This window comes from Neopelma chrysocephalum, unplaced genomic scaffold (assembly GCF_003984885.1).
Source record: "Neopelma chrysocephalum unplaced genomic scaffold, ASM398488v2 Primary Assembly neopelma1_63, whole genome shotgun sequence".
NCBI lineage: Eukaryota > Metazoa > Chordata > Aves > Passeriformes > Pipridae > Neopelma > Neopelma chrysocephalum.
Genome location: NW_020897720.1, coordinates 13,616,840 through 13,641,064, shown reverse-complemented (window position 1 = coordinate 13,641,064; position 24,225 = coordinate 13,616,840). Strand labels below are relative to the sequence as shown.

At 45.1% G+C, this 24,225-nt stretch overlaps 1 protein-coding gene across 4 annotated transcripts; it reads left to right on the top strand.

Moving 5' to 3' along the window:
* Window positions 1–685: 685 nt before the first annotated feature.
* Window positions 686–23,938, top strand: PCBD2 (pterin-4 alpha-carbinolamine dehydratase 2). 4 transcript variants are annotated; one of them, XM_027682573.1, is made up of 4 exons: window positions 686–742; window positions 3,392–3,523; window positions 20,580–20,660; window positions 22,097–23,938. In XM_027682573.1, exons 1-4 carry the CDS (start codon window positions 686–688, stop codon window positions 22,190–22,192), a joined length of 366 nt encoding a protein of 121 aa, XP_027538374.1. In that variant the 3' UTR covers window positions 22,193–23,938. The 4 variants fall into 4 exon arrangements, with proteins under 4 accessions (XP_027538374.1, XP_027538376.1, XP_027538375.1 ...); XM_027682576.1 differs by lacking the exons at window positions 686–742; window positions 3,392–3,523 and adding exons at window positions 14,498–14,558; window positions 18,276–18,324; XM_027682575.1 differs by lacking the exons at window positions 686–742; window positions 3,392–3,523 and adding an exon at window positions 7,514–7,561.
* The last annotated feature ends 287 nt before the right edge of the window (window positions 23,939–24,225 follow it).

Sequence of the window (24,225 nt, the reverse complement as noted above, 5' to 3'; positions counted from 1 at the left end):
CAGCCCCATGGGATGGAAATGAAACCTGGCAGCTCGCAGTGCAACAGTATCCACCCGCGGATGCATCCCGTTCTCCTCTCGGGTAGGTGTCACGGAATAATGGAATCACGGAGGTTGGAAGAGACCTTTGGATCGTCCAGTCCAACCATCCACCCAGCACTGCCACTGTCACCCCTAAACCACTGAACCACATCACCCATCTCAAACACCTCCAGGGGATGGTGACCCCACCGCCTCCCTGAGCCGCCCCTTCAGTGTCTGACCACCCCAACAGGGAAAACTTTCTAATATTTAATCCGAACCTCCCTGTCTCAGCTTAAGGCCGTTTCCTCTGGTGCTCTCACGGCAGCACAGCCCCGTCCCACCTCCCTGCACCCTCCTGGCAGGGAATCGCACAGAGCCATGGGGAGCCCCCCGAGCCTCCGAGCCTCGTTCAAGCGGGAGGCGCGGCGGCGGAGGCAGCTCCCTGCTCCCTGTTCCCAGCTCCCTGTTCCCAGCTCCCTGTTCTCAGCTCCCTGTTCCCAGCTCCCTGTTCCCAGCTCCCTGTTCTCAGCTCCCTGTTCCCAGCTCCCTGTTCCCCGCTCCCTGTTCCCAGCTCCCTGCTCCCTGTTCCCCGTTCCCGGCTCCCCGTTCCCTCCTCCTGCCCGGTTCCGGGGCGGCTCCCGGCGGGGGCGGTGCCGGGGCCATGCCGGGCGGCGGGGCCGTGCTGCGGCGGGCGCTGCTGGGAGCGCGGCGGGCCATGGTGAGGGGACGAGGGGACCAGGGCAGGGCCGGGCCGGGCGGGGGGCTCGGCGGAGCGCAGGGGACCCGCACGGGCTCGGGGCAGCCCGCCCGCCTTCCCCCGGCACTGCGGGACCCGGTGGGATGGGTGGGATGGAGCACAGGGGGCTGCGGGGACACCTCGGTGCCACCGCTCGGTGCCTGAGTGGGGAGGGGCCTCGTACAGGGACAGGACGAGGGGAAATCGCGTGAAACTCACCCAGGGCAGGGTTAGAGGGGATATTGGGGAGAAATCCTTCCCTGCCAGCGTGGGGAGGCCCTGGCACAGGTTGCCCAGAGAAGCTGTGGCTGCCCCATCCCTGGAAGTGTCCAAGGCCGGGTTGGATGGGGCTTGGAGCAATCTGGGCTGGTGGAAGGTGTCCCTGCCCATGGCAGAGGGGGTCAGAACAAGGTGATCTTCAAGATCCCTTCCAACCCAGACCATTCTGTGATTCTCCCTGTATCGTGCCACCATCCCACTTCATGATTGATTGTTGTTTTACACAAAGCTGATAACAAGTGGCACTCACAGGGTTCAGCCCTCGGCCCTCAGGCATGAGATGTTTAGTACTAATTTTTTAATATAATTAATGAACCGTTTCCCCGAGCTTCCTCCAAATGAACATTACCAATCACAGGATCAAACCCACACCCGGTGCCTGTTCCTGCCTCCCTGGGGGCTCTGGCTGTGCCCATGATGTGCTGCTGGGAGGTGGTGACTGCAGAAATGCAATTTGAATCTCCCACCTTATCTTCTTCCTTCTTCAAGCAAATTCCTGCCGCTTTCTGCTACATTTCTGAATATCATGTTGCATCAGGATGTGGCCTCCACAACCCGTTCCAAAGCAAAACGTCGGCATCAAACCCAGTCTCCATATTCCTATTAAAACTGCGTGATCCAATTTCAGGTCACAGCACTGTCTTGTCAATGCCCGTGTGTCAGGTGAGGTGTCAGGAAGGCACCACGGTGTCCCCAGAGCTGACAGGACATCTCTGTGCCAGCAGCAGGAGTGGACTTTGTGCTGCCTCCTGCTCGCAATCCTGGACTCTGCTATCTCAAAAAAACCCACCCACCCCCGTGATTTTTTGTAAATTAGCAGACTGACTTCATCCTGTGCCAGAGAAAATAGTACACTTTGAGACAGCCTTGAACTGTGGTGATTGTTATATATGCTTGGATAAAAGAGGAATGTAAGAAATTCATGCCTGTGACTGTGTTTATAGCAATGACAAATCTGATATTTATGTTCTTGCAAGCCCAAAGTTGTGTTTGAAGTGCAAAGAGCCTAAATTGGATCAGTTTGGGACCTGTAAAACCCATCCCTTGGTTCCATCTCTGGATGTATCCCACTGAACACAAGCAGCAGCAGTGGTGCTGTTAGATTGATTTATGCTGTTTTGGGTTTTTTATCCCATATTATTGATGAAAATGTTGTTCCTTGGCCCTCCTGCATCTCCCAGCCTTGCTCAGGTCACATTAATTGCATTAATTCCTGCTCTGCTCAGACTCACAGCCCCATCTGGTGGCATCGGGGCTCCCGCTGGAGCAGCGGCTGGCAAAGGTGGATAGTCCTGAGCTGCTGAGCTGGCAGTGGGTCCTCACTGGCCTCCCATGTCTGAGAGAAGCTCTGGAGCAAAACTGCCTTTCTGCAGGTTCTCAGAAAGCTGTGCCAGCTGCTAAAGACTAAAGCAACCTGAATTCAGCTGTACTGGGGAGAAAGGTTCTTCCCACCAAAGCAATGCCTTTGTTGTGTGAGACTGAGACCCCTCTGTCAGGATATATTGTCTGAGGAAGCTCTTGTGCCCTTAGTCTCTGCCTTTAGGAGAAGTGTCAAACCTCTTCCAAAGGCCTCTGTGTCTGGCTCTGGCCTGTATCAGCCCCTGATTCAGATATTCAAGTGTTAATCTGTCACATCTGTGCTCCCAGTGGCATCAGGAGGACTCCTATCACTTCAAATAAACCATATTTAAGCATCAGTGTTTTGCAGAATCTAGAGCTTATAGCAGGAACTTCAAACTTCTTGTAATTGTGTCTGTATTGTCATATTTTTTCTTTCCATGCAGTCAAAAAGCTCTTTGTTCCTTGTAGAACTCCACAGCATGTGCTGTCTTAAAATCCATTCCTGCTTTCTCAAAATAGTAAACTACAAGCTGGGTAGAATACAATCTCCTGTTTTGCTTGTCTCTTTTGAAACAGATATTTCCTGATATCTCTTTTAGCCTTATAATTGTACCTTTAGCAAATAATGTGAATAATCCTTTGCTTATATGACAGAGTGGAATACTTGAAAGTTATTTGAGGTGTTACAGCATCTGAATAATCCAGATGACCGAGGGTGCAGTGTGCTGGTGTCCATATTCATTCCTGGGGAAAAGCCTGTTGCTTTTCCTTAGTTTTGTACAAAAGCATTTAGCCAGATTTATCTGCCCAAAGAAAAATGATGGGGTTTGGCTGTTTTGGGTGTAACTGGAGTGTGAAATTATAAAGAGTAAGAAACTGTACAGTGAATATTCCACATCCTTACCTTTGCACAGTACATAACCACAATTTCATCGTGTGATTTTCTCATTGTTGTGCAACAGAGAACCTCAGCCTCACTCGTGCCATGCCTTTCTTTTTTTCCCTCAATAGTCTTCCCAGTCTCACTGGTTGACAACAGAGGAGAGGAACCAAGTTTTACTGGATCTCAAAGCTTCGGGCTGGTCCGAGTTGGGTGAAAGAGATGCCATCTACAAGGAGTTCAATTTCAAAAATTTTAATCAGGTAATTACTGTTATACACCACTTTTCATATAAAGGAAATGTGACTGCTTTAATTTCCATACGATCCTGATGGGAAAATATTTGTATTCAGAAATTTGGGAGTATCCCTGTGAGGCCAAATCCTCTTGGCTTTGCCTTGACGAATTCCTCCCTGATTCTGATCTCATTAGGTGGAGTAAATTAATTCCATTTCGTAGTTGATAAGTAGATAATTATAATATTAGGGCCCAGGTTGGTACTGTGGAATTAGACAAATAGTATTTGATCTCCATTTTTTTGTTGTTTTCATTACCAGCATGCATAAATGAATGCTGGAAATACATAACTGAGGGACAGTGGGGTTCATTTTTGTCAGGGATAAACTTGAGAAAAATGGGTAAATACAAGAACAGAAACTTTAGCAAATAAGGTGGGGAAAATGGGACACGTTTCACCTTCTAAGCAGGAAGACAGAATTCTGGTACATCCTTGAATGAGTTGTAAAAGATGATCTCTCAGTGTCTTTGGCACACAAACTGCTGGTTTTTATTTGGAGACAGGATCCTGAGCCACATCTCAAACCCACAAGAGCTCGTGCTGGACCATCAGTTACAAACTTGCTTCAGAAACACTGAATTTGCCCTGAGATGTGCGTTCAGCCCCATTCCCCTGTAAATTCCCTTCTGAGGAATCGTGACATTGCTTGGGAAAAGTCACGTTCCCAGGGCGTGCATTTCCCTTCTGTTTTATTTCTGAGGGAGGGGTGAGTGCTTTCTGGGGAGGGAGGGAATTCCCAGGGTTTGTTGGGATGATGGCTCTCTCTGAGCCGGTTCTCTCCCTCGCTGTGGAGGGACACGGTGAGCTCCAGCCCGGGGATGCCAAGGGTTTGTTGGTGTGTGTGGGGACCAGGAGCTGTGCTCTGAGCTGTTTATTTACATGGCTGTGCCTAAGCCCAGACCAGGATGTTTTAGGAAACCACAGTGAGCTGGATAAACAACAATTTGTAACTGTGGCTCTTTTTTTTCACTCTTTCAGTCAGCAGTTGTGGGGTAAGTAAAGCCCAGGCAGCAGAGAGAAGGTGAGTGAGGTGATCCCAGCCCCTCTGAGCTGGGTGAAAGCAAGAGAGAAAACCACTGCAGGCAGATCCAGCTCATGAGCAGGACGGTGCTGGTCCAGGGAGTACTTTTTTTTCTGGATTGCACTTCAGACCTGAAGGTTGCTACAGAGCAAACAGAACCATGTCAGATCATGCAGAGGGCAGTGAAGGGGAGAAGCCCATGAGAGGGAGCTCACATGAAGCCTTGGTGAGATGTGCAGGCAGCTCAGGGCTGGAGCAACCTGCAGGTTTGACATGGTGAGATAGAAGTGACCCTTGGAAGAGCTGAGATTTCCAACCTTTGTGCTTTGAATATTCGTGAAAGAGCATCTCTGCTGGGTTATTGGTTCAGCACAACTACAAATGACTTCTGTTTTCCTTAAAGTTAATTTAAAGCAGTTTTGCCCACTGTAAATAAATAAGTCAGTTTGATCAGATGGACTTGGGCAGTGTCTGCCAACAGGCAGGTCAGGAGGCAGATCACTGTGTGCATCAGCAGGTATCTGGAAAACCCATTGCTCTGACAAAAATTCACAAAGCTGTGTTTTTTCTTGGTGGTGTAGATTTGTCTTACAACATGGATACATTTCCATGTGTCTTCCTAATCTGAAGATTGATGGAGCACATATCAGTAAAGGAAGTTGAGTATATTTAAATGTGCTTATTGATAAATGATGAGCTGTGCATTTATGATTCTAGTACATGTTGTCTCACAAAAGGTACTTTAAAAAATTGCCACTTGAATTGTTTGGGAGATATTGGAACAGTCTCTTTCATTCTTGGTTCTTTCCTGCTGCCTTTTTACAGATGGAGTAAAATCAGGTGCGGGAAAAAAAAATCACCCCAAAAAAAACCAACAAAAAAAAAGTAGAAAGTATTTGAGCTGACATGAAAGGTATTTCAAATTTATGTTTTGCAGATGATATTGGTATGATTAATGTCTTCATTGCCTTTTATTTTTTTATTGCTTCTTGCAGATAGTGTTCATGATGCATGGAAAATTCTGTGGCTTCAAAATCTATGCCAGGTTTACAAAATCTGTGTATGTCAACAGATGTTAAGAATATAAACACAACTTTTATTATAAAGTCGTGCAAATGTGTAGACATGAGCTTGGTTTATGTATATTATTTTCAGCATGAGAATGAAATGAAACTTCTGTGCAACAAGAGTTATTTAGATTCCTGAAGCTTTCAGGCTGAGATTAGCCCGGTTAAAAGCGATCAGCAGCGAGCTGCCTTTGTGAGGCTGACAAGCTAATGACACTTCTGGCTCAGGGAATTAGTTTGTAACCCACAGCTTGAAAGCCCTGGTGCTGTTTGTTAGTCTGAAGATACATTTTCATGAGAGTGGGCTTTGGTGGTGAAATTCTCTGAAACAAGCTGGGAACCAGTCTGGGGGCCGTGCTGGCAGCCTTGTGTTGGTTGTGTTGCTGCGGGTCCTGGTGGACTGGAGGATGTTGGTGCTGGATGCTCCCGTTGCCTTCAGTGTGAGGCAGGCCCCAGGTGGGTGGGTGTTCTGAATCTTGTATAAAATATAAAATACAGCAGTGTATGTGTGGGGAAACAAGCACAGCTCAGCCGTGGAGGAGAGAGCCTTGTCCAGAAGAGCTGTGCCGATGGCACCAGTGCACCCGTTCCTCCTTAAGCCCTGCAATTCCTGGGAGTTGTTGCCACTGTGGAGCAGCAGGTGGGCAGCAAGGATTTGAAGTTGGAGTCTTTCACCTTCAGGACTCTCACTTTTGTGCACTCACTCAAGAGCCCCCGTGTTGAGTCTCTTTTCCCAAGGAGCTTGTGCTGGACAGGAACCTCTGGCTGTGAGTGGGGTCTTGGAGAGCGGGTTGGCTCGGAGCACTCCATGGCAAGTCCCAATCCCTGCCACCCATCTGGGTGCTGGTGAGCCTCAATAAACCTCACAGCCACCTCAGGGAGCTTCTCTGGGGCCTCTCTCCCAGGCTGCAGGGGAGAGAAAAGCGGTGAGCAAGGCTTTCAGACCATGGTGTAGCATCACGAAGGGACATTCTTTGCATCCGTGTCTTTGTGCTACTGAAACAAAATGTTTTTCTTCCAGTGGAGCAAACTCTCCGCTTCCAGTCTGCTCAAGCAAAATTTGGAATTGGGATAGAAAGTTAATTTACACCTCCAGACCGTGCTGGTAACTTCTCCCAGCATTCCAGGTCAGTTCACCTTGGGAGCAGTGATCCAGCAAAGGGGACAGGCCTGGCTTAAAAATGGGAATTTCTCCCAGATCCATCCGAGCCCAGTCCCGGGCTGGGCAGGCTGTGAAGGGCTGTGAGTGCCGGGTGCCAAGTTCTCCCTTTGGTTCCTGTATCCAGCTGCTCACTTCCACCAAATTTGCTGGAACATCTTAGCTCTGAGGCTTCCATGTCTCTTGTCAAAGTTGGTTGGATTTGACCGGGGGGTTTAAGGGGCAACTGCCTGTGTGATTGCGTTTCCGTAGGTAATCACACCAAGGCAGCAAATGCAGTTAGGAAATTACAAAGGTGGGCAACTTTGCTGATGGTCAGGTTCAGCCTTTACAGCTGCTTTCTTTTATAGGGTAAGTTTTTAATTAAGTTTGTTTTTTTGGTTTTTTTTTTTAAAAATAAGATCATGTGGGAAGTCTCCATGGGCCCTCTAACGTCATTTTCTAAAATGACAGGAAATCAAACGCTCTAAGAGTTTTAAAGCTATTTTAAATACATTTTGTGTTCTGGGGCTAGAGGATGGAGGTGGAGGATGAGCCTGAGTAGAGGGGATGGTATGGAAACTGTGCAGTGAGAGTAGAAGCACATGTGTTTCAGTTCAGTTGTGGAGTCTTGGTTTTTGAGATCATATTTAAAGATTTGCAAAAAACCTAGAACTATTAAATAAATTATTATTCTCACTTTGCATTTCCCTTCCAGATTTGCTATCTTTCTTGCTTGGAATCCAGGAGAAAAAAAGTCAGACAGAGCATGTTACAGTAGATGCCTTTTTTCCTCCCTCTTCCTTGTGATGCCAGTTATTTTCCTTTGGCTGTAGGGAGACATGCTCAGATTTGCCCCTTTAAATTGACATCCTTGTTGTATGATCCCAGTTACACATCCAAATGAATTTGGTGGGATATGCAACGAATGCTCTTGATTTCTCTCGATGGCAGTACTTGGTGCCAGTGTAATACAATCTGTCAATCCTTCCTTTTTCTGCTCCCAACACATTGCTTTGTTTTCTACATTGATCAAAGGCTGGAAAATTTGTTTTTATATATACAGGCAGTGTATTTCATTGCTGCTTTTTTGTACTTAATCTTTTGGCTGTTTGGCTGAAATACGTCCACGCCTTTCATGTATTGAAAACATAATATCCTTTAACCTACGATCTGCAGAGTTAAAATGAATTTTATGGTAAATATTCGGTTGTGGACCACATCTCCAGCTTTTTATATGCCACAGCGGTCTTGTGTTTTTTTTCTTCTCCATTGTCTGATAGTGAGGTCATTTTCAGTCCTCTGAGAAATTTTATTCCCAGCCAGATGCGGGCCATATATTAAAAGTAGCACCTGTGGCTAATATCACAGCAGCTTACCATAAATTTACATGGTAACTAGGATTATATCTGTCAAGACTGTTAAAAAATGTCTAGATTTAATTTGATTTCCAGTATTGAAGGAGCTCTCCAACATTCTGCTTCATAACTATATTTTAAAAGTTAAAATCACTCCATTGTTAAGTTTTATAGCACTCCCAGTGCCCATTAAGTTGATTTGTTAAATGGGGGTCAGAATAAAGCAAGTTGGCTATGGGAGGATCGGAAACCAACCCATTTGTGACAAATTCAGTCCTCGCGTGTGAATCTTCTCGGAGCGCGGGGAGTGATTGGATTCAGGTGCAGCTTATGTCACTTGTGTTTAACCTCAAAGCCTGAGCAGCCTCAGCCCCACTGTCACTTCTGCTAATCAAAAGTCAGCCCCATTTCTGTACATTTTGGGGGGAATTGCTGTTTTTAGTGCAGTATCACTCTGCTCGCTCCCTCGGCCGGAGTTTTGCGTTTGGTTGCTCGTCGCCCGAAAATAAATTATATTTTTTATCCACCTCGGTAGGTGCTGGTTTTCATATAGGCTTTCCTAGACTGCTTCATTTCCCATTATCCTTTGAGTGCCTCTCCCATATGCGGTGATTTGTGCACCTGCAAAGTTATGAAAGTATTTCTGTTGGTAGTTATGTTGTTCACTGACTTCCCGGCGTTTATGAATACAATAACCGATTTACCATAAATCAGAATTATTTATGGGTGGGTTTACAGAGCTGAGAAAATCTTTGTATCTGAAAATAATGAATTTCTGGCGTATCTGCCTGTTGACATTTTCCTTTATTAGAAACTGATAGTGAAGTCTGTGGGACTGGCAGAGGTTAACCTGCAGGCTGAAACACAGGGAATGAACTGGATCAAGTGTCTTGGAGCAGAGCACAGTAAAAATATATGATTCCTGGATGGTCACACTTTCCTAGAGTTTATTCTTGGGATGGACTGAGTGAATAACACTCTCACCTCGGAGTCAGCAGGTCAGGGTGCAGCTGCAGGACGTGGACATGGATCCACTTGCCTGGCACTGCCCAGGGGAGGAGGGTAGTGCAGGGTCTGGGGGAGATGAAAGGGGAAATTCTAGGAAGACAGCTTGTTTGAAAGCTTATGAGACTCCTTCCTTGGCCTTGGGGGAGGAGGACATGCCACTGGTGCTCTGGTCAGTGCAACCTGTGTCCAGTGATGCCTCCAGTTAACTGGCAGTCAGGGGTGAGAAATTATGGTGGAAATATCTGGTCCTGGGAGTTGGGCAGTAAAGGATTTATTTCCTTCCCAAATCCACCATGGCTGGTGGTGTACAAAACCACAGAATGACAGAATGGTTTGGTTGGAAGGGACCTTAAAGGTCGTCTCATTCCAGCCTCCTTCCAGCCTTCTGCTAGTTCAGGTTGCTAAGTGATATTTCTCCCTATAATAAACTATTATTTTATAGTTTATAATTATTGGGGTGTGGCATTTCTACTTGCTGAGTTTCCCCCCTCCCCTCCAGTAGAGCTGCTGTATCTCCTTTTATTCAGGCCACTGCTTAAAATCCACCCAGCTGACCTTTGGGCTGCTCTCCAGTTGACTCAAATACAAATTGCTTTCCTTAAAAGATGGATTTATTATCACTCAAGTAAAAATTATTACAGCATTTGCCTTATGCTTGCTGCATGCATTGATCTGAAAGTGGGAAAGAAATTATTTGTCAAAATGCCTTTTGGATCTCACAAGCTGTTTCTCCTTTTTTCTTTTTTTTTTTTCAGCTGCACAAATTGATTGTTTGAATTAAACAGAACAAATGTTCTGTCAGCCATGTGGGCAGGGCTGCTGTATTGTATTGCCCAAAGAGGGTGAATGGTCAACTTGATTTTAGCTACAGTTTGGGCACTTTCCTTGTTAAAACCCCTTTGGAAAATGAAGGGAAAATTCAGTGGGTTTGAATTTAGTTGAGCAACTTCATTTGGGAAAATACAGGTATGACTGCTGCTGCCTTTTCTGAAGGAGGTGGTCACTCAGCTGAATTTCTTTTACCTTCTCAGTTAAGGAAAACCGGTGCCTTGAAACTCTTTACGCATTAAAACTTATTTTTATGGGGGTGCCGGGGCGATGCTGGTTAAACGCAATCTTGCTTGTTTAACCTCTTGCATCCCCTTGCTTTTGGAGCAACGCCTGGGTACGGTTCCAAACCCTAAATTGCCTTTAGCAGCAGCAGCTCTCACTTTCTCATCCTCCCAGGGCGGAGAGCGCCGCGCTCGCTCGGGGACGTCGCCCGCCGCCGCCGCCGCAATTAAAAACGAACCCAAATGAAACTGCAACGCCCCTGCTTCAAAATTAACCATTACTCACCGAAAAGCACATCAAACCCACTTAGCGGACATCCGTTAATCCCGCCGCGAGCCGCTCCGGGCTTTAATGCCCCCTGTTTTACACGTTAAGGGGTTTGAAGTCGCGGGCCGGCGCTGACCTTTCGCATCTGCTCCTCTCGCAGTAGGAATCTCCGCTCGCCGCTCCCCGTCAGCCCGGATTAGCGTGACGAAGTGCAGCGCTTCTGCTGGCTGCAATTTGGGGGTTTTGATCAGAATTATTTCTTTCACAAACAATCACGTTTCGGCTAAAGCGTTACATCTGCTCTGCAAAGCCGCTGGCGGGGCCGCGGTTTGCCGGGGCGAGGCAAGAGCGGAGGGGTTTTTTTTCGGTCCTCTTCTGTGAAGCTGCTTCACGTGTTTTTTTGGTTTTTTTTTTTTTTTTTTTTTTTTTTGTGGGGAGAGTTTCCCTTCTTCCTCTTCTCCCTGCCCTTTATTCCTTTAGTTTTCCAAAGGAAAAGTCGCCTTTGGACAAACTTCAGGTTGGTTGTGATGTCTCGGAGGGGTTTGGTGGGAGCCCCGTGCTGAGTCAGCACTGCACTGCTGGGTTTATTGCTGAGGAGGCTTTGTAGGAAAATGTTGTTTATTCCTAGGATCAGAGGGAAAAGTGCTGATTTCATGACTCACTGTGATATTTCTTGTGCTGTGATGAGAACAAAAGTAGGCAGTTAAATGTGTGTCTGTGTATGACCAAGGGTGTCCTTGGTTGAGGGAATCTTTACTCCATGGTACAGTGGATGGGTGCTTGTAGTGAGCAAAACACAAGCCCAGAATGTTGTGGTTATGCACGGGTCTTGTAATGCCCAATCTAATAAAAACCCAGAGTTTTACAAAGGGTTTCCCTTTGTGGTGTGCTCATATGAATTTCTAAAAGAAATTTGATGTTCACTGGAGGACTCAGAATTTGCCTCCCCTCGTGAGCCCGTCTCTCCACTTCCAGATGTACCAATGTACAAGTGGTTTGGGTTGCCCAGAGAAACTTTTGTGTTTTAGTAAAAAAAACCCAGCAAACAAAAAAAACCTGTGGAACTTCTCAAAATATTGCTCGTTGGACATACTCTGCCACTTAGGTGAGCCTTGTTCTCAACAATACATCTTAACGTGGCTGCCTTTGTCCTTTTCTCCTTGACCTGCTCCTGCCATTCTTCCAAATGCCAGAGACAGGAGAGGCAGCTCAGGTCGAGGTGACCTGCAGGTCACAGAGGGAACAGTGGGCATGGCAAACCAGGCAGGGGACCCGAGGTCACAGAGCTTCAAGGATGCCCCATGTTGTCTGGGAAGATACTTGGTCTCTCTTATTCTTTTTTTCCCCCCAAGGATCCATCACTTCTAGACTTAAAATGATTGATTGCAAAATAATATTTGAATTTTAGGGTGCAATATAAATTAACAGCCTGCCAGTGCTGGCCCAGGTAAGTCTCCTGCTGAGTTCACTGCCCCTGTGTATCATCTAAACTGTCCTACTATAGGAGGTGTCCAAACATTAAGACCCATTCTGACAGTACAGTAGGACACCTTCAGCAGTTCAGTTTAGTGAAATAATCCCCTGACTGGATCTGCAGTAAATCCTTAGTTTGCTTTGTTTCACATCTTTAGGTCTTTTTAGCTTCTGGCTTGGCCAAGAGGGTGATGGGAAGACCTCTCCAAATTCCCCGAGTCTCCATCGTGATTTCTCTGTTGCGTGTTTGAATCATTGAACTTGTCTTTAAAAAAACAAACTAAACCAAAAATGCTGACAGGATAGTGGAAGATGAAATGGTCACGAGACCAGCTTCTTCTTCTCTTAATCCATCATAAAGCAAAGCCTTTCTTACCACTCTTTGATGTGTTCTTAGGATCATAAAGGGCAGAGCTTTAGAGGATTATCAGAGGCAGGTTATGATTGCCCTTGGACACTCAGCAGAGAAGACCTTGGATATTAAACTGATAGTATGTGTATAATCTTGGCCAAAAGACCAGGGAGAGTTTTGTCTGAGCGTTCCTGGTGTTATCAACAGCGTGGATGGCACGTGAACTTCTCTTTCATGTCTGCAGGATGAAATCATTCCTTTGCATGTGAGTGAAAAGAAACACTGGGGGAAATAGTGTAGTGTTTTGTTCTGCTCCAGCCAGACCTGTTTCATCCAAAATGTGGTGTGATGAGATAAAGAACTTCTCTGTTCTTCTGCACCATACCTGCACTCAGAGTCAGAGGTTTGAGCACCTTTGAGAAGTGGAGCATTCACTTAAATTAGTTCTGATTTGCTCTGGTTTCCAGCACCTTCATGTCATGGTCTGGCACCGTAAATCAAGGATGATTCAGGTGCCTGAATTCAGAGGGTTGGAACTGGGGACTCCCTGCACCTTGTTACTACTTTATTTTTATAGTGGTTTGTGTGATGGCTTTATTACAGTACAGCCAGGGGTTTGATTTGCTGGGCCAAACATTTGCTTTAACAAGTCAAATTATCATTGTTCTTTCAGTTGTGCAGCCAAGAGAGTTTATTATTTTAAGTGCCTGATTGCTTTAGCAGGTGCTCAGTTAATGGGGGCTTCACTGTGTTATTTCATGTTTTTAGGTAGGGTGCAAAAAGCTCATTTTAAAAAGTCATGTTTCTTGAAATTGCTATTTTATTTGGTGTAAACCTCCTAAGTGCAACCTTTATATTCCATTTTTTAGCACAAAGCACACAATAATGGCTTGGGAGGTGCTGAGCCACATTTAGCTGATGACGTAGCTGGAGGATTTATTCCACGTCCTAGTTCAGTTCTGAAAACTGGGATTATTTCCCTCTTTTTTTTTTTTTTGGAATATCTAAGTTAGATATCTACATTTTTTAATAAATAAGATAATATTTATGAGTCTTTGTTACCTAGAATGTTAAGCGACTGGGAAAAAAAGGGGAAAAAAACCCATTTATTTTGAATATTCATATGTGAAATGATACATCACATGTACCTTGTTCCAGGTTTGGTTGGGATTTAGGGTATCTACTTATTTGGCAGTAGTCTTTATAGAGAACTATAATCATATTTATCTACCTGTAAGCAAGTGAATGTATTTTGTAATATGGTTGTATTGACACTGAAACTTTTATCACTCCCAGGAAGGAGTTTTTATGCTGCCTTAAGACACCTCCATGTTCTGTCACTTCTGCTCCACCAAGTCTATAAATCTTTTTGGTGGAATAGGTGATTAATTTTGGTGTGAAGTCTGTGCATTGAATCACCAAGAATATTATCTGTGTTCTGTTCATGAAACCCAGGTGCAATCACTTACTGTAACAAAAAGGAGAATAGGAAAAAAGATCCTCAGCACTGAGGCTGCTGGAAAAGCCAAGACGTGATGAAGAAGGCAATAGGTGAAACATTTTGTATTATATTATCACCAGTGAGAGGAAAAAAGGTCTAAATTCAGCAGTTATTAAAATCCTGATATAAATGGGCTTTAGAAAAGATCAGGTTGAGGTTTGTTATTATTGCACACAAGGGTTTTTCACACACTTGGAACTCGAGAGGAAGAGCAGAGCGAAGCAAGGAGCAGGATTTAAGTGCAGCTTAGTGTCCTCTGCCTTCCTCCCAGTCCCTTGCCCTGCTCTGAGCCCTGTCCCTCCCCTGAGCAAAATACTCCAGTTTGCTTTTTGGACCAGTTGAATCTCAGATGGGGCAAATGGCACTTGCACCTGCTTTATGACTCTTAGTGGCTTTCAGCTGAAAGTGGGTAGGTTTATATTGGATATTAGAAAGGAATTCTTCCCTGTGAGGGTGGGGAGGCCCTGGCACAGGTTGCCCAGAGAAGCTGTGGCTGCTCCATCCCTGGAAGTGTCCAAGGCCAGGTTGGACGGGACTTGGAGCAACCAAAGGGCTCCAAGGTAGGGAGCCTTGAAAGGTAGGGATATTAGAACTAGATGCTCTTTAAGGTCTCTTCCAACCCAAACCATTCTGTGATTCTGTGATGTCACAGCTTAGGTCACTGCTGAGCTGGGAAGATGAAGCCTTGGACTCAGAGAGTCGCATCTCGAGCATCATCAGAGCTGTGTTGTGTTGAGCCACACTGGGTCTAGATGGTGCTGAGTGAGTGTAAACCTCCTTTTGCCACAAGCAGCGTGGGCTTTCCCTGGGACAGCATTCCTGGAATTGCCTTCTGTCATCTCCTGCAGCTCTTGACATTGTGCTGGTACCTGTGAGGGAACCGTCCCCGCCGAGGCAAGGCCGTGCCTCCCACTCCTCTCTGCCTCCACTCACTCTGCATGTTCTTCAAATTGGGAAATCATATGACAATAAACAGAAATACCCTCAGTGAAGAGAGAAGGGGAAACTGTTGTTTATCTGGTCAGGTGGTTTAGATTAGCAGTGATGCTGGTCTGTATTATGTTACTTTAAATCATAGTGTCCCAACAGGACATAAATTATGAAGATTGTTACAGTATGTTTCATCCAATGTAAGATCAACAAATTGGAATAATTTTTTTAATAGGAAAATCAGTGCTTTGGCAAGGTTATTGTTGAAGAATTTAATTTAACTTGAGCTTTGCTTGCATTATTTCTTAATATATAAAAACTATTTGCATAATGTACAAAGTATAAACATTTTTAGAATCAAAGGCAAGAATGCCTTTTCCAAGATTACATAGAGTGGCAAACTACTTAGAATAGATCAGTGTTTGTGCTTTTGCTGTCAAAAATGTTTGATATAGAGCTGGCAAGCTGGTTTCTTCACAGACATAATTGTAAACAAGTGTTGGGAGACAGAAACAGCATTCTTTGGAGAACGTGGTGTAAAGGTTTGCACATTCACTGCTGCAGATCTAACACAGAGAGCAATGTTTACAGCCAGAATAGGAATATAAATAGATAACTTTTTTTAGAGTGCAAAGCAGCATTACACTTCTGTGTAAATGAGGTGTGCAGATAAGTACCGGGGATGAGAGTGATCAGCTCTGGATTTTTAAAGAATATTGTAAACACAGAAAAGCACAGACAATTCAGTTGGAAATGGGAATTGTGGGGGTTTCCACAGTTTCAGATTTTACTACGAAGACAGAAATGGCATCTCAGTCCATGCCCGTGTGTCTGAGTATTTTTCCATCCCTTCCCCTCATGAGTGTCCTTCAGAGTTAGGAGCACTGCTTTCCCCAGCCACGAGCGATGCTGGGGAACGGGAGGGTTGGCTCTGTTCACAATATTTTGCTGCTCGAGCTAATAAAGGGGAGAAAACCAAATTTCTACCATTGGTTTGTCAGGTGTTGTTCACCTTCAGGCTGCCCATACCAGGATGGGGTGAGATGGAGGGAGTAGGGATTGCAGGCACAACGCCTGAACTGCCAGAGAGACGGGGACATGAGTAACCTGAGTTTGGCTCTATTTTGGGACTTGGTTTAGTTGCATTCTTAATTACTGTCCCACTGTTTGTGGAATGATATTAAAAAGGGGGAGAGCAATGGGAATTGCCTGATTTATGTTGTGGATCAATCCAGGCACAGCCAAAAAAGAAGAAGAAAATACCCAATGCCACGTGGATCCAGTGTCCCTGAGGATGGTTCAGGCAGACTGATGATGCCAACGGGGAAGAATCCCAAAATGAGCACATGGTTCTGGGAATGAATACCTGTTCTCCTGTGCTGCCATCACCTTCCCACATACTAATTAGATTCCTCTTTTTTTGTGTGTTTTAACCATATGGTCACTCTCAGATGAAGAGATGTGACAGATGATCAGATGATGAAGATGCTTTGTGAGATGATTTTTGCATATTTACATGATCGAAGTCTTTAGTAATGGAGTAAATAGAATTAAAATAAACCTTGCTTTTTTCATGAGAGCACAACCCTTGTGACAAGCTAAACCTTGACATTAAAGAGCTTTTTCCTTTTATCTGCTGGCCCAGAGCTCACTGTTAGGTAATAATGTCAGCTGGATATGTGAAAGCTTCTGCAGTTTGGGAGTGAACCTTAATGATTTAACTTTATTGTTCTAAGTGTCAAACTGGTAAGGAGAACACGTGTTCCTGGGTATTTTTTACTCGGGTGAGTGGAGAGCAAACGTGTGAGGCGTGGTCATCTCCTGCATGACAGCGTCACTGTAACTTGACTAATTCATTAATTTCCCACTGATAAATGGTACAGATGCAGCCTGGGTGGGTGGGGAAGGGAAGACAGGTAGCCCTTACACTGCAGAAGGTCGAGGTTAATGCTACCTCCAGCATTATAATGACAGATGGGAGGCAGAAACCTTAATGTACTTGCGATTAGCACATGCTTTCCTTGGCTGGGCGTCCGAAGGATTTAAGAAGCCCGAGTGCACACTTCATTTTAAAACAAACAAATAAAAATTGTGTGTGTGTGTGTGGTTATATCGTTGAGCCTTTCAGCTGTTTTTCTTAAATATCTCCACTTCTGAGTCAAGTACTGTCAGCTGCTTCCTCCTGGAGATGCGCGGGGGGTGATCCATCACGGGGGGCTCGTGGTGGGTGATGTATGAGCACGACACAGCGACCTGTGGGCCTTTGATGTGTAACTCATCAAGATAATGTTGGCAAGCATTGTACAAAAAGCAGCCTGTTTAAAAAGTATTAAGATGAATGGATTCCTCGCTTAAGGAGTGTGAAAGGAAGAATAATAGCAGATTAGCTCCGGGATGCCGGCGGTTCTCCCGGAGCGGCGCAGCGCTGTGCGGGGCCGGAGGGGAGGATGGAATTTCATCTTTCCTCCCACTCCTGACAGCAAAGTGTCTGGCCCTGGTTTTCCCATTCTCAGGAAACAAAAGTCACATTAAGTCTTAGTTTGTGATGGAGGGTTTTATCACTTCCAAAAGCAGTTTGGCCAAACATTCTGAGATAGCTGGATTTTTTTAAAGTTTGCTTTTGAGTTTTTTCCACTTCATGGGGTTAACTTGTTCTTCTAAGAGTAGCCCTGATTTTTATCTCATGGAGACATATTATGGCTGGTAGTGTTTAACATACATTTTAGATGTGATGTTACAACTAAAACAACGTTAGTTTTTAGTTCCTTCTGAAAGACACGAAGGAAAGAGATGTAGCAGTGCATCCAAGGCATCCTGTCCATGCAGGATTGCTTCACTCCTTACTTCTTCTATTGCTCTTCATGGTTCATTTTAGGACTCTGCACTCTGCCATCATTTGGGTGATGTGATGTACTTATGTAGAATACCCTGTCTGGATGCTATTTTAGCCCAAATGTCCTAAAAGGGTTAGGTTGAAAATGTTTGTCTAATATGCCTGTTACTGAAATACCAGAATACTTTATAATATTTAATACATCAAAGTCTCTTTTAATACTTTTTTGTGGCTTCTAGAAAATGCACATATCCTTTTTTTCTCCTCTCTTTTTATTTTTGAAGGAAAAATCAGAAAAAGTTCTCATTAGGGGCAGAGGGGCTGCAGATCCCTGTTAATAATATAGTGAAAGTCAAGACTTTGTTGGGTTTCACTGTCGTGAGTAAAGTGCTTGTCCCACTTTCATCAAGAAATGTGTGATGGTCTGATAAACTCTGCCCCACCAGTGCAGTCTTGACAATGATCTTGCACTGCAGACTGCATAATAATTTTCATTATTTTTAATTAAAGTTGAAGAAGTGCAGACTCCTGCTCAAATTAGGGTTGGTTGTGTTGCCGGAATGCGGTAATTACTTTAATTGATCACAAGATAGTTTCCTTGATCACCAATTAGACCAAATTACCGATCAAGTTTCAAGACGTGAAGAAATGTCCAAACTGATTTTATGTAATAGTGTTTTCATATCTAATCAAATCTAAATATCTTTTCCTTCCAGAGCCAGTTGTATTTTCCCAAAGAAAGGTTAAGGCTCTACAAATATAAAGGTGATCCATAAACAATAGCGTTCCAATTCATTTAATTAGCAAGGGAAGCATTTAGGACCTTAATGGAGATTGCATTGGTAGCTCATTTTCCGTAGCTCATTTTCTTAGTGGGAGATGCTTTTTGTGTGTAATTAAAATAAACTAAAATGCAAGGAGTGAGTTGCTGTGGGTGCAAGGAGGGAGAACGTCTCTGAGCAGAGCGGGGCACGAAGGCGGGCGGGCTTCGTCCTTCACTGGGACACCAGACTGGGGCTGTTGTGGGCAGCTGGAGCAACAAGCAGCAGGACCTGTCCTGGGGAGGGTTCTCCATGCTGGAATTTATTCCTTTTCGTGAGTTGGACAGCCTCAAGCTGAGCAGTGTTGGTAGGATGAACCGTTTTGAGACCGATGTCTGTTTTATGCAGCCGGAGACTTCACTGACTGCAGGGAAGAGGTAGTGGAGTGGTGTGATGGTGCATGGACTGGGAGGATTTGGTGGTCCACTGATGGGGAGGATTTGTCACCTGAAGTCTGAAGGAAGGTCTACAGAGCAGGTTAATTTTGCAGACTCGTTTGCTTGTGTGATTCTCTCTGTGAGCCTTTGCTGGAGCGATGATTGCTGTCCCACAGCCAGTGACTGACTGTGTTTGTGCAGTGCAGCCTGGCTGACTGAGTTCCTGGGATGCACAGACAGACCCCAGGAGAGCATGCACAAACCTGGTAGGGGTTTTTATAGATTTATTCTTATTTTTTCCCTTGCTGTTTGCTTCTACAAAGCCAGTCTGGCTGCAGACACATCACTAATTTAAACTTCTGGGGACATTCCTGTGTATAGATTGCTGTGTTGGAAATAGCATTGCTGTCAAGCCCATGGACCCTCTAAAAACCATTTAAATCAAGTATCATTCAGCACTATTAATGCAGAAGTTTTCCAAATCATTGCTAACATCTGATGCACAACTTGCAGCTTTCTGCCTCAAAGCATGCTGCTGAAACGTGGGCAAATTTTTAAAAGTAATTGTTCACTCCAAGTAAAACTAAACCGAGCGAGAGCTTCAAGGGAAGTTGGATTTTTCTGAATTTTGGTATGCTCCTGGGTCAAAGAAAAAAAAAAGCTTTTTAATTGCTGACAGTTTGGTGATTTCCAAATGACAAACCTCATTGGAGTGATTTTCTCTGATTATAACGTTTGCATTCATTTGACTGGCAAAGCGACCAACAAAGTCATACTTCATCCAGGCACCGATTCTTTTTCCTTTCCTTAAAGGTTTTTGTAATTTGTGAGAGGAAAAAAGACTTGAAACTATTATCAACCATTATATGTTATTCATGGACCACATGTTTGTTTGAAATGGCCATCGCTTGGTGGAATGCGGGCTATATACATTCTCTTCCATAAATTAGCACTAAAAAACTACCTAAATCAGGTAGGGGTTTGTGGAGCTTGTTGTATTATAATCTGAACCAGACTGTAACGTGGATGTTCCTCCAGCTTTGCATCTTAATTCAGGTCCTGAACCCCATGGATGGAGCTTGGTATGAACAAAGCTCGCTGCTGAGAGGCGTCCTGCTCACGCTCCCGGGCTCTTTGGGCCCCACTGCATAATTGCATTCAAGATTTACATGGACATTCTAATTTTCTTTATAATGCAGTGATTTGCTCTTAAGTATTTTGGCAAGGGCCTGTTATTATTTTCTTTTTGAGCCCGTGATAAAAAACCTGTGTCCTGGGGGAGCGTGCCGTGCAGAACGTAGGGGCAGAGGATTGGAAAGCCTATTTTAACTCATTTTAAGGGAAAATATTTCTCATAAAGCAGAGGGGCAAACCCACCTGTTGCCTCTTTCTCCCCAGTAAAATAAATAGCAAAATAGTTAGGCAGAAGGATGTGTTTCTGGAAGCAGTGTTGGTAGTACTGTGGCACGATGCTTAATTAGAAATGTCACGTTTCTAAAATGCAGTAAGGGAGAGGGGGTTGGGGTGGATATTTAAAATCCCTGTTGGATGCTGAAGGTAAAATCAGTGCTCTTCTGCAATAGCTTTGAGTCCTGGAATGAGTGACATTGAGCAGAGTGATTTACCAGGGTCTGCAGGGTGTGATTTCAGCAGTTTTGGGAAATGCACCAGTGGCATGAGAAGCTGAAATGCTTCTTTAACACTGAAGTGCTGCCTCTGTGGCATCTCGAGGAGTTTTTGAGATTTTGGGTGAATCTTGCCAATCTGCTGCCAGTCCTGGCAGGTGGAAGAGTATTTTCCTCTTTGCTCTCTCTTTCCCTAGGCTTTTGGATTCATGACCCGTGTTGCTCTACAAGCAGAGAAGATGAATCACCACCCGGAGTGGTTCAATGTCTACAACAAGGTAACGTGTTCACCAGCCCTAGTTACTCACATGGCAAGTTATGGAGACCAAACCACTGGTCCATTCTCTCTGCCTTATTTGTAGCTTGTCTACAAGATACAGGAATGAGAAGTGTTACTATAAAGAGACTTGAGATTTTAAAGAGATGCTGAGATCTGCGGTGGTGGGGAATGGAGAATTAAGCTCTTTGCGCCTGCTGCCAACTGTATGGTTTGGGCCTGTGGCTTCACCTCTCTGGCTGTGATCTAAAAATAAAATAGAAGCCTTTAAGCTCTTATTTAGCCAACCTGAATAAATCACTCTTTTGAAACTGCTCCCCAGCTCTCATTCCTTTCTGTGCAGCAGGTCGGGAGCTCAGTGGTGTAGGGTAGCAGAGTGTTGGTGTGTTGGTACCTAAATGGGAGCCTGGCAGTCTCAGTTTAGGTGTGATTTTTTTAAAAATTGTAGGCTCCTATGTCTGAACATAGCAGCTTATAAAATTTGTTTATAATATTACCTAACTGGTGGTGGTCTCATATTTACAAGGGTCACAGGGATTACTGCAGCCCTCGAATGAAAGGTGCTGTGTGAAGGGGGAAATCATTGCTCTCCCTTTGGTTTTGTTTTCTAATACTTCTCATTGCATTGTATCACTTTGTTTGTTGTAGCATTTGGTGAATATATGGCAATCCCCCTAAAAATATACTAAAAGAAAGGACATGTGGACGAGCATGGACATCCCACCTCTCCACACAGCTGAGGCTCCCAGCACAGAGCTGAGGCTCTTCCTCATCAGCCCCTCTGGTCACCCTGTTTAAGGGACATTAAATGATCACTGGACAAAGTCGTGATCTTCATGATTTTCATGGCTTTCTAGAATATTCAGAATTTGTCTTTTTTTCCTCTTCTGTCTTCCAAAAGTCTCGGTCAAAGGCAAGACAAAGTAATGCCCAACTTGGCATCTGGCTCAGTCTAGACAGACCCACGAGGCAGCCACGTCACAGCAACGTGCACTGGTCTGGTTTTTGTTTTTTTTAATTAACCTGCAACAATCTTAACAATTTCTTCACCTTCAGGGTGCTGGTTTTTAACAAAACACATGAGCCCCTGACCCAGCTCTTGCAGCTTGGTCACTGGCCCAGGTTCTTCGTGAAACCTGTCCATGGAATTTATTGTAAAGACCAAGTGATTTAATCGGACACCTCTTCTTGGATGAAGCCCAGGAATGCAAAGCCTGTGTTATTCTGCAAAGGGGCTCATTTTGGTGAGATTCCAGGCTCTGTTAAACCTCCTCACCTACAGCATCTTCTGGTTTGCCTGAGCAGGGAGGGTCCCGCTCTGTCCTTGCCAGGAGTGAAACCAGTTCACTGTGGAGACACACAGCATTCCCAGAGAACTCTGCCTACGTGTCAGAGATCAAAATGAGTTTGTAACCCCTTTCTTTTCCTTTTTGGCAGGTTCAGATAACTCTGATTTCCCATGACTGCGGTGGGCTGAGCAAGAGAGACGTGAAGCTGGCTCAGTTTATTGACAAAGCTGCTGCCTCAGTTTAACCAAGATGTAAATTGCTCTAATGTCCACCCATATTTTGTGTTTAAATGGTGTCCCTCTTTCCTTTTAACCCTGATTTCACAAACCCCTTGAGACAAGATATTTTGTAAAAAGAGTGGCTTAGCTTTGCTGACCTTTAAGACCTTAGTCTTGAGACCCTTCTGGATGCCTGTGCTTGTCCTTTCCCATTGCTGGCTCTGCAGGAGGATGCAGCAGATAAGCCAGCAATAAATAAGTTTTGAACATATAAATAATGAAGTTTAGTAACTAAACCAAGCTGGAATGAAATTGGGAGCCCACCCACGTGTGTCAGCGTTCCCCAAGCCTAGAGGAGCTTGTGGCAGCTGCCACATGATCTTGCCCCATGCCTGGCCACTTCCCTCCTATAGATTTGTACCTCTCTGCACTTCACATGGGGTAAGAGCAGCTCAGCCAGGTCAGTCCACTCTGGCTTGGTTTGGGTTGGGAGGAACCTTAAAGCTCATCTTGTTCCACCCCCTCCACGGGCAGGGACACCTTCCACTATCCCAGGTTGCTCCAAGCCCCGTCCAACCTGGCCTTGGACACTTCCAGGTGCAGGATTGGATCTTGCAGTTGCTGAAAACCTCAGCTCTGGAACAGCAAATACAAAAAAATCCCGGCGAGCTCCCGGCACTCACATCTGTGAATGAAGCCTGCTTGGCTTGAGTGCTTGGCCAGGTCAGTGCTCAGCACCTTGCAGGATTGAGCCATTATTTGTGTTGTAATGCTCCAGTACCTGCTGGATCAGGCCGGGGTAGCTTGGCCGGATGCCCGGAGCCCCGACCAGAGCTGCCGGCGCTGAAGGAAGCGGCATTAGCAGGATTCTTGCTAAGCTGGGCTCAACTGAACCTGTGCTCACCCTTCCCTTTTTTTTTCTTCTGTAGCTACAATTACTCATTGCAAACGTTGTGGCGGGAGCCGCAGATCCCACTGTCAAGGTTTAAAACCATTCCTTCCGCGGTTTCCGAAGTCTTTGTTTTTATCCCGTGATCCTCACCCAGACAGATTCCCGGTGCCGGCAGGGAGATTTCATCCCGCTCCAGGCTCCCAGGAGGGCCTCTCTCCCCGCAGTCCCGCTGCTGAGTGTCCCCAGCGTGCTGTGTCATGCCCTGGGAGCAGCTCCGGGCCGGGAGATTGACACCTCTGAAATGCTGGAGCGCATTGCTGGGATGACACCGGCGGCACAGCCACCAGCTACTGAGAGCTGAGACGTCAGTGCCAAACCCCATATCGGGGGGACATGCGAGGTGTGTGGTCTCTCAGATATTTCGGGCTGCAAAATTGCCACGAGCTGCCACCCAAGCGCTCGCGTCGATGAAATAAGAAAGGTATTTTTTGTAAATCCTCGGCGAGCGCCACTGTCATGTGCTAATTAGTGGCAGGAAGCGAGATGCTGGGGTTTGTTGTCAGGAACCCTACTTGGGATATCAAGTTAATACCAAAAAAGACCCCAAATTCAGGCTACGTGCTCGGATGTCCCTCTCTCACAAGTGCCTTCCCCCAGTGAAGTGGAAGATTTCCCCGATATGGTTTGAAAATGGTCACTGTTGTGAGGAGTGAATAAAGCTAAAACAAACAACCAGGCTGTGATGTCTCCTGTCACTGGTGGGGAAGTGAAAGGAGCTTCACCCAAAGTTTTGACAACTTCTCTAATGAACTGTGAAAAGCCTGCTGTTAGGAATTGATATATAACTGTGTGTGCGTTGAATAAAACCAATAAAATCAAATTCCTCTTTTGTAATTTGTTTCTTTATTATTGTACATATGTGACAAAGCTGTTTAGTTTGAAGATAAATTTAAGATAAATAATATTTCGTTGCTGGGAGGTCCTTGGTTTAGAATATTGATATTTATTTACATACTCTGAGGAAAAAGATCCCCATCAGCTAATTCAGCTCGGAGAGCTGCACTGTCTGGCTGTGGCACAGAGCTGTCCTGGGGATGTTGAGAATCCTGATCTGCAAAGAGGCAAATATACTCAGGAAAGGGAAGGGTGGCTTTGAAATGCTCTAAG